The 20,152-nt window shown below is 35.2% G+C and overlaps 1 protein-coding gene across 5 annotated transcripts in view; it reads left to right on the plus strand.

Annotated features, from left to right (window-relative positions):
* The window catches only part of esyt1b (extended synaptotagmin-like protein 1b), a 76,515-nt gene extending 56,408 nt beyond the window's left edge, over positions 1-20,107 (plus strand). For 4 of the 5 annotated variants that reach the window (XM_694639.11, XM_068222064.2, XM_073954697.1 and 1 more), the window contains 21 exons: positions 467-562; positions 672-743; positions 823-909; positions 2,568-2,714; positions 4,235-4,401; positions 4,497-4,629; positions 5,286-5,380; positions 5,494-5,602; positions 7,008-7,184; positions 7,537-7,619; positions 8,112-8,160; positions 8,389-8,478; positions 8,566-8,661; positions 12,389-12,460; positions 12,555-12,641; positions 13,032-13,178; positions 14,332-14,471; positions 14,651-14,782; positions 15,917-16,025; positions 16,778-16,827; positions 17,579-20,107. In XM_694639.11, the coding sequence (XP_699731.6) occupies positions 467-562; positions 672-743; positions 823-909; positions 2,568-2,714; positions 4,235-4,401; positions 4,497-4,629; positions 5,286-5,380; positions 5,494-5,602; positions 7,008-7,184; positions 7,537-7,619; positions 8,112-8,160; positions 8,389-8,478; positions 8,566-8,661; positions 12,389-12,460; positions 12,555-12,641; positions 13,032-13,178; positions 14,332-14,471; positions 14,651-14,782; positions 15,917-16,025; positions 16,778-16,827; positions 17,579-17,606 (2,166 nt within the window). In that variant the 3' untranslated portion in view covers positions 17,607-20,107. The remainder of the gene's footprint in view (positions 1-466; positions 563-671; positions 744-822; positions 910-2,567; positions 2,715-4,234; positions 4,402-4,496; positions 4,630-5,285; positions 5,381-5,493; positions 5,603-7,007; positions 7,185-7,536; positions 7,620-8,111; positions 8,161-8,388; positions 8,479-8,565; positions 8,662-12,388; positions 12,461-12,554; positions 12,642-13,031; positions 13,179-14,331; positions 14,472-14,650; positions 14,783-15,916; positions 16,026-16,777; positions 16,828-17,578) is intronic. The other variant, XM_073954699.1, reaches the window with a different exon arrangement.
* The last annotated feature ends 45 nt before the right edge of the window (positions 20,108-20,152 follow it).

Here is a 20,152-nt window from a genome sequence, read left to right on the forward strand (position 1 = left end):
ATTGTAATGTAGTGATTAAAGTTTTCATTAAAAAAACAGTGTGTAATTTTACAAGATCAGTTTTCATTTGATTTGATATTATGTTTATATAAAATATGTATTATTTTAAACATTATTTTTTATATTTGTACTATGTATTATTATTATTATTATTAAGTATTGTTATTATTATAAATATATTTTTTTAATTTAATTTGTTTTTATAGTTTGCTTTTTAATTATATTTGTAAATTGCGACTTATGTAATATAGCTAGTTGAATAAACTCATCTAAATATATTGAACAATAAAATTAATGACACATTTTGCATTTACAGTTAAAGTAATTTGTTAGTAAATTATTTTTATTTCATTATTGTTATTATTTAAATTACTATTATTATTATTTTAATAAATATGATTATGGGACAGATGTTATGATGCCAAATCAAATGAGTGTCTTATTTAGTTATTTTCTGTGTGTTCAGGCTGTGCAGTTACAGTCAGATCATTCATACCTGAACAAAAGTGTGCCATCGGCTGCTCTGTTCTTCATCCTCCTGGAAAGAGCTCATAATCTGCCTGTACGTCTCTCTCTCTCACACACACACACACACACACACATTTTGATTTATAATTGATTTAAATGCTGTAATTTACTGCTTAATTTGATGCTTGTGCTTATTTGTGCAGCTGAAGAAGAGTGGAAAAGAGCCTAAAGCTGCTGCAGAGCTGGTGTTAGGAGACATCACTCACAAAACTAAGGTGCAAATCTGTACTTTTTTGTAAAGATTTATTTCTGTGTTCAGTTCTGACCTTTACAATTAAATATTTCTGCTTAAAGGTGTGTGAGAGATCCATGTCTCCTCAGTGGAGCGAAGCTTTTCACTTCCTGGTTCACAAACCTACTGAGGAGATTCTTATTATCAAGGTAAAATGCATGGAGTTTTGATGCTATGTCTGCAGGGTTCCCACACTTTTTGAAAGGGCTTGAATTTCAGACATATAGATTCAAGGCCTGGAAAGTACTTAAAACAAACACAGGATCTTGAAAGTGCTTGAATTAAATAAAAAAAATCGTTCATGGTGTTTTTTCAACCATTGTAATGTGCTGCTGTCAAAAACAGAGCGAAAACAATCTGAGAAATTCTTAATTGAAAAATGTTGTCTGATGACAAATATCTTTTATCAATCTTTCAGAAACTGCATTTGAATATCACCAGTATTGAATTTAACCTTTTATTAAATGGTCTAAATTTCAGAAAGTTACTTTGACATTTTTATTGTGAACAATGGTGCTTGATTTTAAAAATCAATAGTGCTTTAAAAGTCCTTAGAAGTGCTTGAATCTGATGTGAAGTGGTAACCCCATATCTGGAGCATTAGTATGTTTTGTAAATTAACTACATTTAAATGTAGTATAATTAATGCAAATTAAAATATAGAAAAAATAAAATAAAACCAATTAAAATGTTTTAAAATATATAATGAATTAATCTTAATATCAGTTTAGAATTTTAATTTAAGTACATTTAATTGTATTATAATAAATCTGAATTTACATTTAAAATGTAGTTTAATTAATTATAGATGGATTATAAATATAAGTTTTATTTAAATAGTTGTAATAGGTATTTCATTTTATTTAATATTTAAAAATATGAATCGATAGATAAGAATTGTAAATTTATTTTGTGTAAGATACTGTCTATATTTGGGGCATCATGTCTTGGAAAATAAATGCATGTAAATCTAGTGTAATTAAATACAATTAAAATGTAAATAAAACCAGTAATTAAAAACCATTTAAATGTTTGTATTTTACATTTAACTATAATTAATACATTTGGAGTTTGAACTTAAGTACATTTAATTGTATCACAAGTTTAATTAAAATAATTATGAATGAATAGACAATTAATATTAGTTTCATTTCATTTGTTGTAATAAGTATTATTTAATTGAATGTTTAAAATTAATCATAGATTTAATATTTGAATAATACAATAGTAATATTAGTTCTGTTTAAGTTGTATTTCATAATTATATTGTTTGAGATATGATGTAAAATTTGTGCTTTCAATATATTTGATTTTTACAATTTTTATTTATTTAAATGCCTAAATCTTATCTAACTATTGGTATTTATACTGTTGCTGTTAAGTATATATTTGAGAAATCATGTGGAACCAATTAGTTCAGGAGCCAAACTAGTCTTATCACTTGATATACTGTTGAAATGTGAATTATTATACGCCCTTTGATATTTGTTTTCTTTTTTTTCCAAATGATGTTTAACAGAGCAAGAAAATTTTCACAGTATTTTTGATAATATTTTATCTTCTAGAGAAAGTCTTATCTGCTTTATTTCAACTAGAATAAAAGCAGTTTTTAATTTTTTTAAAAACATTTTAAGATCAAAATTATTAGCCCTATTAAGCTATATATTCTTTGATAGTCTACAGAACAAACCATCGTTATACAATAACTTGCCTAATTACCTTAACCTGCCTAGTAAACCTTCTAAATGTCAGTAATAATCATTGACGGTGTATTTTGATGTATTTTTCTCTCTTTTCTCCATCACAGCTTTCCAGTGCATTCGAGCAGCCGCTGGGCTCTCTGGTTCTGCCAATCAGAGAGCTGCTTTCTAAAACAGACCTGCTGATGGACCAATGGCTGAGTCTGGATGGAGCAGCTGCTGACAGTCAGATTCTTCTCAGAGCTCAACTCAAGGTCAGACTGAGCTTTTTCTGATCGCTTTCTCCAACCTGTCCTTTCAGTTTATATAAACTTCACTTCTTTCAGTCTGTTACATTCATTTCTGCAGGTAATGTCATGTTGTGTCTAGAGGTGTATCCATCAAATGGTCAGAAATTGCAGATCCAAAGCATTTTCTTAATTTATTCTCTATTTTTTTGTTCTCCGATTCTGACTGGCATACAAACTGTGTTACGACTATTTTAAAGTACAAAATATGTAAACTGAGCATAAACCAAAGCTGTACGCATTTCTGTTTGGGCATGTTTAGGCGATCTCTCAAAGTTTTATGTTTTAAAAATGAGCTTTTTCTAGTCAGCATCTCTGGTATTGGCAGCCTAATACAATGCGGAGGGCTGTTGTGTAGGACTGAATGGTTTTATACTGTGAAAACAACCAACGGGATGTGCTTTATCCCACTTATTACATGCCTTATATGACAAATTAGACACACAACATCGTTTTGAGTTACAATAATTAAACATTTTTTTTAAATTAAATGCACACCTGACAGAATTGAATGGAGCATACACTAACCTAAGTATTATTCGGTCACAAAAGGGTGCCAAGCAGTCAAAAACAGTGGAGTGTGACAGGCATAAATATGGAGGTTAACATATTCACTGACAGTTAAGATGATTGAAGTACTCGGATGAGCCTGTGTTATTAGTTACAACGGTTGTTATCTGGGAATAACATATCTTGGAATGTTGCGACTGACCGATCAGAATCAAGTATTCCATTTCTGCGTCTAGTGTGAAAGCCGCTTCACACAGTGCAGCGACTATGGCTGAAGGAAGAGAGAAACAAGCACTATGAACACTGCTGTGCTGGCCAGTGTGGCGCCGCATAGACTTCTTAGGCTCATTTTTACGGCTATTTTTCTGTTTCAGTTGAAAACTGGAAATGCCATTTCCAGCACATCATTTTCAGAAGCCAAAAATTCAGTGTATCCACAATGAATATATTTACTAACGGTCAAGATTCGTAATCATTTGAGCCTGTGTTATTAGTTTGACCAGTTGTTATCTGAGAATAACATAACTTGAAACTTAGGTCATGATTTAACAATCAGAATCGAGTATTCCAGAGATAATGTAAATCCTGTAATATTGCATTTGAAATACCAGTGCAGCTGCTTGTTAAAATCTATAACCAAAGAAACTATTTTTGCTTTAAGCCACTGACAGGTAGAAAATGATTTAGCATTTTCTTTCAGCCTGTCTACTGTTTTTCTTTTGTACAGGTATGTTTTATGTAGGATTCACATAGCTTAAGTCAGATCTTTATGTATTTACTTCATATTTTGAAATTATACATAGCTAATTTATATCACTCTCTTCTTTAAAATATATTTGAGTTTTTAGATGTAATAAATGTTAACAACAATCATAAATGGGCCTGAAATATTAAGATTACCACATGGCTAGTTGTGAGTTTAACCCATAAGCCATTTATGAACGGCTAAATTTGCACTTTTTTTTTTTTCTTTCCAGATTTTGGACTCAAGGCTGGATTTGAGTGTTTTTCATCGTCAGAAGCCCGTTGTTGAAGATCATTCAACAGGAGAAGAGCATGAAGAAAAAGGCCCAGCTACTGCTGAACATTCACCCGCTGCAGTCAGTAAAGAGTCGGAGAAGAAAACACTGCCAGCAAAGCAAAGGTTTGACTGATTATGATTTCTGATATTATATGGAGCATATAACTGAGTTTGATTGAGAGCTGAATCTGTTTGTTTGTTTGTTGTTGTGTCTTCAGCAGGTTGAGTGAACTTGCAGCATCTACTTTTCCAGTCCCTTTATCACTGCCTGAAGAACATCAGAAACAAACAACTCACGCCATTGAGGAGCAACACACACCTTCGACACCTAAAACACACATGCCGACTGAGGTTAGTGTGTGTGTGTGCATGTGTTTGTGTAAAGCTAAACTTTACAATTTAATCAAAATAAAAAACTTATTTAATTTCCATTTAATCGTTTTATTTTAATGAATAATGTGTATATTTAAATTATTTTATTGAACATTTTTTTAAATAAACTCACTGCTATTTTAATTTTTATATTATTGATTTTATGTTACATAAAATATGAATATAAATATAGATTTCAGATAAAATTGTATACATATATTTTTTGTTGTTGTTTTAATATAGGAAGCGATATGTATCATATGCAAATGTTTGCATTTATGTACCCCTGTTTTTTTGTCTTCAATGTTTTTAATATAAAATTCATCCTTTTTTTAAAGTACATTTTATTAAAAGTATGTTTTATTGCAAGTGTATCATGGATATGGTTATTTGTTATGCTGTCTTGACCAAATGTTGGTTTTAATTAATCAGTTACATTTAAGTTTCTTTTTTTCTGTAAAATCTAATTGAATAATTACGGTATTATAATAACATGAATGTAAGGTGACTTTTATTTAGGCACATTTATGTTTTGATAATTAAATATTTTATTAAATATGCTACATATATATAAAATTAAAAAAGCTGTTTTGAATGATCTGTTGATCAAAGGCATTGCTGCTTGTCATTTACAGGATCTCAGTAAAGCGCCTGACTCCACTACTAATATTGCTGAACATAAGGAATCAGCCCATAAAGATCCACAACACCTGGATAAAGCAACAGAACCGTGAGTTAAAGACTTCAACTTATTCTGCTAATCCTGAGGTAACATTTATGAACAGAATAATATTATTAATCATAATCATGTGCTGTGATCGTCTTTCTGTTGATGTTGTTTAGGTCTCACAAGAGTAGTTCTCCCAGTGTTCCTGCTGAGGAGACTAAAGTTACCAGTTCTACAGACACTCGACCCCAAAAGACGAGCCACAACTCCAACTTTGGCACCAAGGTGAGTGTTTTTATTGTTTTACTTTTAGAAATTTGGATTAACATCACCTCTGATTTAGTTAAGACATGACACTACTGGTAAAATTTAAGATTATGGGCTTTTTGGCTTTTCATGAGGTGTTTTTTTTTTTCAGCCAAACGGAGATTTAAGTGTTACTTTTGTTGAAATGTATATATTTGTATGTGTGTAGATTTCAATTGCATATTTTAAAGACCTTTACGTACACCAAACTGCACAAATTTATGGTGCTTTCACACTTGCCTTATTTAGTTTGGTTGAATCGCACTAGAGTTCGTTTTCCCTCTTGGCCTTGGTCTGCCGGTTTGTTTACCTGCGGGAGTTCATTGGCATTTTCGCACGTGAATTCTGACCAATCAATAAGCAGTTTAGGAACTAGGTTCAACAACATCTGGCCAATGGGAGATGAGGATTTTGTCAGATGACTGCATTTTGGTTCTTTTCAACTGGTTCGGACCAAAGCCAGCAGTGTGGTGAGAAAACGACCCAAAGACAGCAGAAAATACAACAATGTATCATTTATTGCCATTGGTGCTGACCAAATGAAGCGAACTACAGATGTGAAAGCACTCTTATTCATATCTGTGTTCTACGGGTATTGTTTTCAAAATATGCCAAATAAAATAAAAGGGAAAAAAACTAAACGAAAATACCTTTACTAAATACCTGCTATGTAATGTACTTTTTTGGTCAAAAACGCACACTCACAAGCCTGATAATTTGCAACATTTTATTCCACAAAATAATGCAACAATGTAGTTTTTCTCTCTGTCTGTTTTATCTTTAAAATTATAAAGTGATAGAAAGAGATTTGCAAAATCTCCTCTGTAAAAACCTTTAATATAGCAGAAAACTAAAGTAGCAATTGTGAACCTGACTTCATTTAAAGTTCAGACCTTCAAATGTATGCAAACTAGTGCACTCTTAGATAGTTCAGCGAAAATTTTAAATGTACTCGTACTCGAGTGCTTTCAAACCCTTATGCTTTTCTTTTTATTGATCACAAAAGAAGAAAAACCGGCAACCATTGACACTTAAAGTAGAAAAAACAACTACATGGAAGTCAATGGTTACTGTTCAGCTTAAAATAACTTCTGTTCAATGGAAGAAAGAAACTCAAACAGGTTTGAACAAGTAAAGATGACAATGATTACGAACTGTTTAGTTTTGGGTGAACTATCCCTTTAAGAAAATAATATCCTATTTGTATATTTAAATATAACACTTTAGAAAAGCTCCAAAAATGCTCTCAATTCTTAATTAACTATTAGTTGTTGTTGTTTTTACGATATTCACCTGCAGTGTCTTGCATTGAATCTAAGGCTGCAGGAAGCAGCATGTCATAAGTGTATTTTTCAGATGTGGTTGTTCGCTGTGTGTCCTGCAGGGGCTGCTGCGGCTCCACCTGCTGGAGGCTCAGGATCTGGTGGCGAAGGATGGTCTGATGGGTGGGATGATGAAGGGGAAAAGTGACCCCTATGTCAAGATCCACATCGGAGACACAACATTTAAGAGTCACGTGATCAAGGAAAACCTCAACCCCACCTGGAATGAGATGTATGAGGTGCGATGGGCAAGACATTTATGTTAAATTTTAATTATTTTATTATACAATAGTGATATTTATTATATAATAGTGATAAATTATTTTCAGTAAAATAAAAGGAGAAGTAAACTAAAAGAGCTTAACGAGTTATGTTTCTCATTTTTAATATTATTATATGGCTCTAAGCCCCAGTCACAAAAGTTATATATTTTTAATTGCTTAATATTTGTTTTAATTTTTATTTAATGTATTACGATGAAGTTTGTTTAGTTGAATATGAGTTGTTATGATAGCTATTGTTTTACTTTATATTTTATTTTATTGTGTCTTAAAGAGCTCAACTGTAATATTTGTCTTTTTTATTTGCTAGCTGATTCTGAGTCCTGATCCTAATCTAGAGGTGAAGTTCGAGGTCTATGATAAAGATGTTGATTCTGATGATTTTCTTGGAAGGTTGGTGTATTTACAAAACCTTTTCATAATTAAACATTGTTCAAGAAAAGGCTTATATTCTTGCATTTATGTATTCATTTTTGAGGCGACTGTATATTTCTCTTATTATTTTTGAACTACTGTCTTCAGTTTGTTGTTTATTATTTTATTTATTAAATAAAACAATAAATAGTAATATGTAGTTCAAAGATTTGATTTAATATTAATTTAAATGCAATTTATGGATTCTTTTGATAATATATATGATGATGGATCACTTTTAATAAACTGAATTAAACAAGAATTACAAAAAAATAATTAGTAATAAAAAAAGTAATCATAAATTATATTATTCTGTTTTTTTAAGTAATCCATCACATTCAACATCAAAAACGTCAGAGAAATTAAGAATCTCTAAATAATTTTCAAAGGTTAATTAAAAATATATTTTTAAAAAGTATTTCGGATGCTATAATTAACATAAATGACATTATTTTCCTGATGTTTGCCCAGATTTAAGCTCAGACTTGGAGACATCATCAAATCTCAGTACAATGATGAGGTGAGCATTTTTCACTTAACAGAACATTTTGTTTGACATTAATATATAAAATGTCATATTTAACTATTATATTATCATGATATTTTGTGCAATGTTTAAAATATGTCATCATATTTGAAATGATTATCAGTAAATTAAAAGAAACACTCAGCTTAATGAGTTATGTTTCTCACAACATTAATTAGCAGAACACACACATGACTCTCTCCTGCTGTTTGTGGTTTGCAGTGGTTTACATTGAATGATATCAAACATGGCCGTGTGCATCTGGTTGTGGAGTGGCTGCCCACCGTCACCCAGCGGGACAAACTGGAGCAGGTCAGTTTAACCAGAGACACATGAGCCTGTGCAGTGATTATATAGCACTGACTTCATTGTGAACGAGTGTGTTTGTGTGTGCTTCAGGTTATGCAGATGCAGAGCTCGCAGTCCTACCAGAACAAGAGTGTGGCTTCAGCAGCGCTGCTCTTCATTCTGTTAGACAGAGCTCATCAGCTGCCCGTGAGTCACATCAGCGTTCTCTGTTTATACATCTACATCTGTCTCCATCAATATGGCCACTTTTGGTAGTTAAGAATATTCTTTACAACAAACTTTAAATATATAAAACAATACATGTTATTGTGGTTTAATATACACAGATAAAGCCTACACTGATGGTCATGTTATTGAGTATCTTCTATTACAAATATTTTTGATAATGAATGAGAAAAAAAATGTATTAGCCGCTCTGAAATTTTAAATGATTTTTCAAATATTTCTCAAGTCATGTTTAACAGAGCAAGGTCATTTTCAAAGTAGTTCCTATATTATATTTTTGTCTCCTGGAGAAGGTCTTTGGCTGGAATAAAGCAGCTATTCATTTTTTTTTTTATTTTTTTTTTTTACATTTTTTAATTTTAATGTCAAGATTATTCGCCCACTTGAGAAATGATTTTTAGATAGTCAACAGAACAAACCACTGTTATACATTAGCCCCTTTCACACAGTGATACCGGTAAATATCTGGAAAATTTCCGGAACGACTTTACCGGTATATTCAAAAAAGCGCTGTTCACACAGGAGAGGACGTTACGAAAATTTTTCGGAAAAAACATTCACACATCCATCGCAAAATGCCGGTAAATTCTGACATCATTAACCAGAAATGACCTCTAAACGGCTGCGCTTGTGTTTATAAACATTTGACTACATTACAAACTCTTCGGATGGATCAGTATTGAGTACAACTCTAATGAAAACATAGGGAAACACTTTGATATGTGTGTGTGCTGGCGCTATGGGCGCTCACGGGCACACGCAAAGCTTGAAGGTAAACAAACAACGGATTATCATAAACATTTTATCGATAATTATTTACACAGCATTAAGAAGGAACACAGAAACGTGATCTGACTAACATCTAGCAGCTAAAGGTGTCTGGAAAAAATATTCAAAGGCTTTTATTCTCATAAACCGCGCGCACGTGAATGCGTCTGACTGTTCTGATTGGCTAAAGCAGGTGTCTCACGTCAGCCCGTTCTAGATGTGGACGCGCTTATTACGGGAATCTTCCTTCTGCATTCACACAGCGCAGCATTCCGGCAAATTACCGGTAATGTTACAACTTCTCTTTCCGGAAAATAGCCAGAATTAATTTACCGGTATTTTCAAAAAGGGCCTGTTCACACATACAACCTTTCCGGAAAATTGCCGGTAATTTTCCGGAAAGGTCAGTATGTGTGAAAGGGGCTATTGACTTGCCTAATTACGCTAACTTGACTACCTAACATAATTAGCCTAGTTAAGCCTTTAAATGTGACTTTTAAACTGAATACTAGAGCTACACGATTCTGGCTAACATGAGAATTACAATTATTTTTGCTCAAAATCAAGATCACGATTCTGTAGATGTTAAAGGTTAATATGAGTTGGCTATTATTATTGGTAATTCTCAAACATATGGTAAAACAACAATAATATTAGGCCTATGTGTAAGTCTACTGCTAAATTTTGTATAAACTTGGAACAATAGACTTGAATAGACTTTAAATTTGTCCTGCATCAGTAATGCACAGTAAAGTGATGACATCAGAATACAGCTATTCATAATTCTTAAGTTAAATTATTATGTTTGAGACGTGTGCTTGTCATTGACAACATTATTGGACCTTTTTTTTTCACTGGTAAAATGAGACATTTGTCATTAGCAGATTACCCTCCTGCAATATATTCAACATTATATAGGCTGGAGTAGTTCTACTGACACTTAAACATTTATTTTCATGTGCAACACTTTGTCACAACTTTACAGTGCGAGATGATCATTTAAAGTGTGCGGTTTTGGTTTCACTTTTAATGCCGAGTGCGTTCATGTCATGGCTGCTGTCACTTTGTGGAAAAAAAGACATACATGCAAATCATACCTCCCACCTGCTTCCCAAACTGAACGTTATTTACAACTTTTAGCTGTTTATAGCCCCTTTCGCACATATATATCTGGAAATTTACCGGAACGACTTTACCGGTAAAATCAAAAAAGCGCTGTTCACACAGGCAAGAACATTCCGGAATTTTTCTGGAAAAGACAATTCACACATCCATTCCAAAATACTGGTAAATTCTGACATCATTAACCAGAAATAAACGGCTGCGCTTGTATTTGTAAGCATAGAAGGGGTCAGGCTTTTGTTTGATGGTACATAATATGTTTGTGCTGGCGCTCACCGGCTGCTTCACGTGCACACGTGGCAAGCAAATGAAGCAGAGCGTGAAGGTAGACAACCAGCGCTTTATCATAAGCATTTTATTGGATTTTTTTTTACACATTTGGCATTAAGAAAGATCAGAGAAACGTGATCTGACTGACATCTAGCAGCTAAATGTGTCTGGAAAAAAATACAAAGGCTTTTATTTTCGTAAACAGCACGGATGTGAGTGTTCTGATTGGCTGGAGTAGATGTTTCACGTCAGAATGTTCTAATTGTGAACGCGCCCTTTCTGGCAAATTTTCTTTTGCCTTCACACAGCGCAGCATTCCAGCAAATTAACAGTAATGTTACAGCTTCTCTTTCCAGGAAAATTGCCGGAACGAATTTACCGGTATTTTTAAAAAGGGCCTGTTCACACATACAGACCTTTCCAAAAAAAATTACCGGTAATTTTCCGGAAAGGTCTGTATGTGTGAAAGGGGTTATTCACACCCTATGCAGGTTCTGTTCACTAAAGTAGACTTCATTGGCAGGCATGCACGTGTCTTCTTAGTAGTAAACAACAGTGCATTAGCTCACGTGTGATTTCGCAGCTGCGAACATTGCAAAAAAATGCTTTTCTTCGATTGTTTTTTTTTTTTTTTTTGTCTTGTTTCTAGTCCAAATATCTAAAAATGCTTATATCAAGAAGCATTTTTCTAAGTAAGCAAAACATTGTCTTGTGTTGAGAAATAATATGCCAAAATTAGGTGAGCTTTTCCTTAAAACAAGCAAAATAATCTGCCAATGGGGTAAAGCTAAATAATCCTGTTTTTCCTTTTGACATAAGGTTATTTAGCTTACCCCATTGGTAGATTATTTAGCTTCTTTTAGGGAAAAACTCGCTTCATTTTTAGCTTATAATTTCTTAAAACAAGACAATATGTTTTGTTTGTCTAGAAAATTCTTCTTGATTCAAGAGTATTTAGTTATTTAGACTAGAAACAAGACAAAGAAATCTAAGTAAGAAAAGCATTTTTGCAGTGAATACATCATTACATTTAGACAGAGATGACATTTCTTGGATAAATTATACCTTATAAATACAGTATGTGACACGTTTAACACCATTTGGAGGTGTCCAACATGCATAAAACAATGTGAAGACTTGTGCGACTGCCTTTATGCTTCTCGCGAACTTAAAAAATGTAATTGGCTGAATCGTAGAAATGCTGAATTAAGATCGTGTGGGGGGTCAAATCAAGATCGTAATCTTTTTTTCAATTAATCATGCAGCCCTACTGACCTAGTATCTTGCAAAATCTCTCCTTTAAACAGCGCTTGGGAAATGGTAATAGCTCTATACAGTCATTTAAAAATATTTTATTTAAAACATTTTTCTCATAAATATATTTTATTAATAAAACTTAATTGTATATGAATGCAATTTCATTATAATAATCATGTATTGTAATGGAATCACATGTATATTATATGAATAAAAAGAAGCACCTGTTGATGACTCTTTGTTAAGCACTGGTGTTTCCCTCTGTCTCCAGCTGAAGAAAAGTGGAAAGGAACCCAAAGCTGCAGCTGAACTTACACTTGGAGGAACGTCTTATAAATCCAAGGCAGGAGACTCTTATTAGTAAAAACAGAGTCTTTACAGCTTATCAAATATCCATATATATTTAAAGTGCTCTCTGTGTTTGGTCCAATGTAAAGGTGTGTGAACGTTCATCTTCTCCTCACTGGAATGAAACTTTTGACTTTCTGGTTCACGACCCCAAAAAGGACGTGCTGGTGATCAAGGTGAGGATATTGTAGTAAAATTTGCTTCTTTAAGAGATTGATATATAGAGCATCTTGTTTATTTCTTGTTAATTGCAATGCTAACGTGCATTCCTAACATCCTTCCCTCCTTAATGACATCTTTTTTCTGATTGGTGTTTACTGACACGAGGGTGGGATCAACCTGTCAATCAATTGAAATCCACCAATAGCAAGCCACCACCATCCAATGAATGAATGATAGACAAAATCAAGTCCTGTCCTTCATTGATCTTTGTTTAATAACCTGTTTCACTTGGATTTACAACACAACGTGGAAGAAAAGAAGAATTTATGAGTTGTAGATTTTAGCTTCAGCTTTGTATTTTAATGATTTTACACTCTGTTTTGGTTTCTGGTCATTTGATGCAGCTCTCGAGTGCCTGGGATCAACCAATGGGCTCTTTGGTTCTGCCAATCAGAGAGCTGCTTTTAAAACCAGATCTTCTGCTGGACCAATGGCTGAGCCTGGATGGAGCTTCAGCACAGAGTCAGATTCTGCTCAGAGCTCAGCTGAAGGTCAGACTCCAGGCATATTTTCACTTCCTTTCATGGGCTATTTTTGTGTGTTTTGTTTTACTTTCTGAAAAAGACGAGATATATTTTCTATAGTATACACTCTCTGAATCAAAACATCAGAATAATTAGTTTTTTTGTTTATTTTTTTTTAAGTTTTTGAAAAGTTTGATCATTAAGATTGAAATAAAAATATCTGTCTGTCTATCATCTGTCTATCTGTCTGTCTGTCTGTCCGTCTACCTACCAACCAACCACGGTGCTAACCATTAAGCCACCGTGCCACCAGAAAATAAATTACATTTTAAAATATGTTCAGACAGTTTCTTTTAAATTGCAATACTACTGACTTTCAAATTACGACCATTTAGTGTATTTATGATCGAATACTTCAGCTTAGACTTCTTTCAAAAGCTTCAAAAAGTCATAAATATTCCAAACTTCTGACCTTCAGTAAACTTCGGCCCCGTTTACACTAATGCATTTTCGTTTTAAAACGCATTAGTTTTGCTACGGTTACGCCATGCGTCCACACTAAACCGGAGTTCTCGAGCGCCGTAAACGGAGCATTTTGAAAACAGAGACATCTGAAAACGGAGGCGGGACTGCTGAGATCCTCTACCTGATTGGGGCTTTTGTGTCATTCCGTATCCTTCCCTTATTCGTTAAGCCTCTATCACATGACTGTAACACATGGCTTTAACGCTACCAGAAGACAGTGCTGTAAACAACAACATGGGCACAGAAATGGGAGCGTTGTTTGCACTATTGTCTGTTTTGGGCGCCATTGTGCAGTTATTCACTTGTTACGTTTAGTAACAACTCGACCTCGTCGTCTGTCCACGAAAATACCTCTCTTGCTTTCTTTGCCATCGCGTTTAATGTTCAACCGGCGTTTGTTAACTAACAATAACAAAATGCCGAGCGTGACGCATGCTTTCTGTTTATACTAGAACGTGCGTGCCCAGTGTGTGCGAATGGTCACGTGATATACATTTTTGGTGGCGTAGTTTGGACGGAAATATGTTCAGAGACGCTAGGTGAAACACTAGTGTGGACACGGAACTTTTTTGATCTGAAACGCCGTTTTAAAACTAAAATGCACTAGTGTAAACGGGGCCTTCAACAATTAACTGAGATTTTGTCTTTTATCCAGATCTTGGATTCCAAAATGGCGGCTTTAGTGGCGATGGGTTCAGGTCCGGTTTTGAGTAACAAGCAAACGGCCACAACAGGACAAATCCAGCTCTCCATGTCCTTCCAGAAGAAGCTGACGCTGCTCGTCCACAACTGCAGGTCTGAGCTACACTCATGACGAGTTTATGAGTTATCTCTGTGTGTGAAGTTTGAGGTGATTCCAGGACGCTGATGTGTGTGTGTGTGTGTGTGTGTGTGTGTGTGTGTGTGTGTGTGTGTGTGTGTGTGTGTGTGTGTGTGTGTGTGTGTGTGTGTGTGTGTGTGTGTGTGTGTTTCAGGGGTCTGGTCACATCATCTAAGGACAGCTTAGACACTTACGTCTCCATCATTCTGCTGCCAGATAAAAGCAAGGCCACCAAGAGAAAGACCAGTGTGAAGAAGAAAACCCTCAATCCAGAGTTCAATGAAAAGTATGTGTGGGTGGGTGAATGTGTAGAAGTGTGTGCGCGTGTATATGTAGGGGTAGGGAAATTATTCAGACCCTCTTAATTGTTTTGCTCTTTGTTATTGCAGCCGTTTGCTAAAATCAATTATTTTACCTCATCGTTGGAGAATGACAACAGTTTGGTGCGATTTAGAGGAAATGGGGTGGAGAGTGACGTCACCACTCCTGAAATATTTACCTTAAATCTAAACGAGGAAAATGGATACAGTGTTTGTTTTAACGGCACAAATCCAGCACAAACGACCTTTGCTGATTTGAAGTCGTTGGAGCAACATGGGGTGGAAAGTGACGTCACACGGTCAAAAAAATAATGCTTATTACCTCAGACCCCAAACCAGCACAAACATTCGTTTTTGCGGCACAAATCAGCACAAACGAAAGGCTCAGTTTTGGGGATTATTTGTTTTTATGGGGTGCCAACTTCATGGAGGTGTATTCAGACACTGCTCAGTATTTAGTAGAAGCACCCTTTTGATCTAATACAGCCATGAGTCTTTTTGGGGAAGAGGCAACAGATTTTTCAGGGGATCCTCTGCCATTCCCCCCAGCAGATCCTCAGGTTAGATGGTAAATTTTGGTGAACAGCCATTGTTAGGTCTTTTCAGAGATGCTCAATTGGGTTTACCTTAGGGCTCTGGCTGGGCTATTCAAGAACAGTCACAGAGTTGTTGGGAAGCCACTCCTTTGTTATTTTAGCTGTGTCTTTAGGGTCATTGTCTTGTTAGAAAGTAAACCTTCCGCCAAATCTGAGGTCCCAAACACTCTGGAGAGGTTTCCCCCAGGATATCCCTGTACTTGGCCACATTCATCTTTCAAAATTTTGACATCCAGTATCAAAACATATATCAAATAAATATCCTAGAAATGACCTACAAAAAGAAGTCCCAAATGATGTTAAAAAAATGAGGAAATGCTCTGAAGTCTTGTTTCTTTTAGTCTGTCTGCAATAAAAGCAGTTATTTTCTGTTCTTAGATCTGTGCATCGTCTCTTGTGGACATTCAGTGTTTTTCGAGATTTGACCGTGTGTGTGTGTGTGTGTGTGTGTGTGTGTGTGTGTGTGTGTGTGTGTGTGTGTGTGTGTGTGTGTGTTTCCTGCAGGTTTGAGTTTGATATGAGTATGGAAGAGGTTCAGAGACGAGAGCTCAGTGTGTGTGTGAAAAACGCTTCCTCGTCCTTCATGAACCGAGACAAAGACGTGATCGGCCAGGTCAGTTCACATCTACTGGGTTATGTGGAGAGACAAATCAAAAAACAAAAATTCATACTGGGGATGTTTTGATAACTGACCACAAAACAAAAATATTGAGACCAACATCATTCATTCATTCATTTTCTTGTCGGCTTAGTCCCTTTATTAATCTGGGGTCGCCACAGCGGAATGAACCGCCAACTTATCCAGCAAGTTTTTACGCAGCAGATGCCCTTCCAGCCGCAACCCATCTGTGGGAAATATCCACACACACTCACACACTACAGACAATTTAGCCTACCCAATTCACCTGTACCGCATGTCTTTGGACTGTGGGGGAAACCGGAGCACCCGGAGGAAACCCACGCAAACGCAGGGAAAGCATGCAAACTCCACACAGAAACGCCAACTGATCCGAGGATCGAACCAGCGACCTTCTTGCTGTAAGGCGAATGTGCTATCCACTGCGCCGCCAGACCAACATTAATGGTGTATTATGTTGTTTTAAAAATACATCTATGAAAACAACAAATTTACACGGCAAACTTCTTTTTTTTTGCGTAGAATTTTTGTCAGTTATAAAATGTCTAAAGAAACACGTTTTTAAATTGTTGTGCAGTTTTGTGTACATCAGGGCTCTTGCTGGGCCATTCAAGAACAGTCACATATACAGTTCATATATATATTTAAGATGTCATATTATTTTGTATCTTTTTAATTTTAATAAGCCTATTTTATTATTTTTTTATTATATTAATTTCTTCCTGTAGGTGCAAATAGACCTGGGACACATTGATTTAATCTCTGGAGTCACACAATGGTGAGTTTTTATTCATTTGTACACAAACATGCTTTTATTTTATTCTAATATGAGACCCTGGACCACAAAACCAGTCTTATGTTCCATGAAGACATTAAGTGTGCTACTAAAAACATATCAACACTCAGTTTTTGACCAGTAATGTGCATTGATCAGAACAGAATGTGATTATCTAATTTACATTTTTTTGGAACCTCAAATTCCAGACTTTGGAATGATAACAAGCTTTTATTATTGCAGCTTTTTAAAAAATTTTCTTCGGTTAAGTCTCATCAGGGGTCGCCACAGCGGAATGAACCACTAACTATTCCAGCATATGTTTTAGGCAATGGATGCCCTTTCAGCTGCAACCCAGTACTGGGAAACACCCACACTTTCACATTCACCAACACACTCATACACTACGGCCACTTTAGTTTATTCAATTCCACTATAGTGCATGTCTTTGGGCCGTGGGGGAAACTGGAGCACCCTGAAGAAACCCACACCAACACGGAGAACATGCAAACTCCACACAGAAATGCCAACTGACCCAGCCGGGACTCGAACTAGTGACCGTCTCACTGTGAGGTGACAGTGCTAACCACTGAGCCACCGTGCTGCCCCTATTTCAGCTTTCAGTCGATGTATAATCTCAATTTCAAAACATTTTCTACACTATTGTCTGGTTTTGTGGTCCAGAAACACAAACTTCTGTGTTTAACTTCTGAATGAAGTGTTGATTAATGCGTTCTTCATCTTTGTCTGTCAGGTTTGATCTCAAAGAAGAGCAGAACTGAAGTGCACTTCATCAGGTCAACATCGCTGACAATAATCATCATTTTATCCTTATATCTATTCATCAACATGTTTTTTTTCAGAGTGAAAAATGATCTTTGTGGATTGAGCATAATGCTGCGTTGACAAATGACGAGTATTATATCTGAAGTGAAATATGAATGTGTCAGTGTGTGAATGTTGAGCAGGTTTCTGGAAAGAGTCTGGTCTTCCTGTGCAGGTTGCAGGACTTTTGCATTTGTGTTTACATTTAAAAGGAAAAAAAAGCATTTGTTTGTTTAAAGTGGGATTTCGTCTTGTTTTTAATCAAAGAAATATTGTTTTATTGATCGTACGCACAAACAGTAGTAGGTATTGTCTGAATATACACTTATGAAGAATTATGAGTGACCGGATTTTTGTGCACCCCAAATATAGTGTTTAATGCCGAGTTCAGACTACACGATTTTTGTGTCGGGTGTTTTCACACTGCTTGACTATCTGGGCTTGTGTTTCACCGCTGCTTTGTTTACACTGCCAGATGGATCGGCGACAGGGGCTTTCACACCTCATGACTTTACAATAGGAAGAATCACCCACAACTTTGTCTTGGTCCACAAACTACGTCTCACAACCAAACACGCAAGAAGTGACAAGGAAACAACGCAAGGCACGTAGTACATCTATTGTTATTAACTATATAATGAGAAAGAAGCCTTTAGTGGGGTAATTGTTAATTGTGGGGTAATTAATTGTTAATATCTCTGTGAGATAACTCATAAATTAACAATTTAGTGATTAACAATCTCTCCTCAACTTTTTTCTTTTACATCTGATTGTGATTTTGCCCAGATGACACGTCAAACAGACATGGGTGCTCCTGCCAAATTTACACTAGTTTTTCTTACGTTTCTTGGGTCCAAATGGACTGAAAGAAGCCCTTTTAACTTCTCCCCCAACCTCCTGCTGGCCTGCAGATACCCACACTAGTGTATGCTGCTCTCTCATATGGTGTAGGTAATCGCTGATGTTATTTTCAATCAAAACACACTTCACAGACATGATTTGAATCGCCGACAGCGCCAGATATTTAGCAAGCCAAATATCTCTCGGGCATCGGCGACTCATCAGCGATTCTCTCAGATCGCGTCTTTGATAGCTCATGCTGTGTGATTGTCACTCACGTGAACGAGCACAGATTTTTCTGATTTCTCGAAATCAGGGCTGAAATCTCGCAGTCTGAACTTGGCAAAAAAGTATGACATGACCACCTGAAACTATTTCAGATGTCGTATGCCGTCACTGCTGCGCTTAACATAGTTTTGCAGATTGTCTACACATGTGACTTGAGCTTCTGTTTTCACTGCCGTATATATGTATATGATATGTAGAAACGCACTCTTTATGTGTCAAAACTACAACGGTGATGCTTTTGTTACATTTTAGGCCTTAAAATGTCATTTGTATTATTTTTTTTTAACTGTCATTTATGTTGCCAAAAAGCACTGGTCTATATATGGAAAATCCTTAATGCTTTATGGAGATTTGTTCATTTGTAATGTTTCACAGCCATCTGTATTTAAAATGAGATCATTTCTCAAACGTGTCTATGCACAAAAACCAAGCATATGCCTCCCTTCAGGATATAAAATCTGTTAATCACAGAAAATGTTGACATTTTTCATCTAATATGGTTTCAGACCTTTAAACACCCTCTAAATCACTTTAGCATATAAAATATTTAAAATAATAAAGGTTTATATGTTTTACTTGAAAGTGGCATGTAAGATTTTCAAACATTTGGACTCTAAAAAAGGCATCTTTTCCACAAGTTATTAAGCTGTTTTGAAAATGAGCGTAGATCTGACCCCACATCTGTGCAAAGCAGGTTTTATAAATGCTCTGTTTTGAGTTTCAGAACTGCATTCAATGCTTTATTTTTCCCCTGTTTGTCTGTCTGGAGACGTCTTTACTCTAAGGATCGGTATCTAACTTATCTAGTCATATTTACAAGATTATTGTAGTAATACTGAACCATGAATGGCTGATTAATAACAAACTGTCAACGTCATGAAGCTTCATTAAAGAGTGGGAGTCTCCTTCACATGTAGACCAAAAGATAAGAGTTTTTTTTTCCCCAACTACCATTCATAATTTGGAGGCAGAATAATTTATTTCGCCAGAAAGAGGCACTTTTAGGTAGGAAGTGATAATTAAAATAACATAATACACTAAAATGAGTTTTATTTCAAACAAACGCCTTTATTTTGGCCAGCTCCAACTTTTGAATGGTAAATTTTTCCACATCAAATGATTTGAGTTTATTGTGTTGCATTCCACTTGTGTTATATGTGCATGTTACACTCATTTCACCAGTTTTATATTTTACATTGATGCACTGTAATATGTAAGATTTGTGTGCGCAAATTCATAAATACCAAAGACAAGCCATGCTGCACTGTTCCTTTCTGAATGTGTAATATCGTAGCTTCACAGCTTTAATAAATCTGTTACGGCATCAGAATTTGTCCTAAGATATTTATTGCTATTCCAACAGCATATGCATTAA

Source organism: Danio rerio, chromosome 6, assembly GCF_049306965.1.
Source record: "Danio rerio strain Tuebingen ecotype United States chromosome 6, GRCz12tu, whole genome shotgun sequence".
Classification (NCBI taxonomy): domain Eukaryota; kingdom Metazoa; phylum Chordata; class Actinopteri; order Cypriniformes; family Danionidae; genus Danio; species Danio rerio.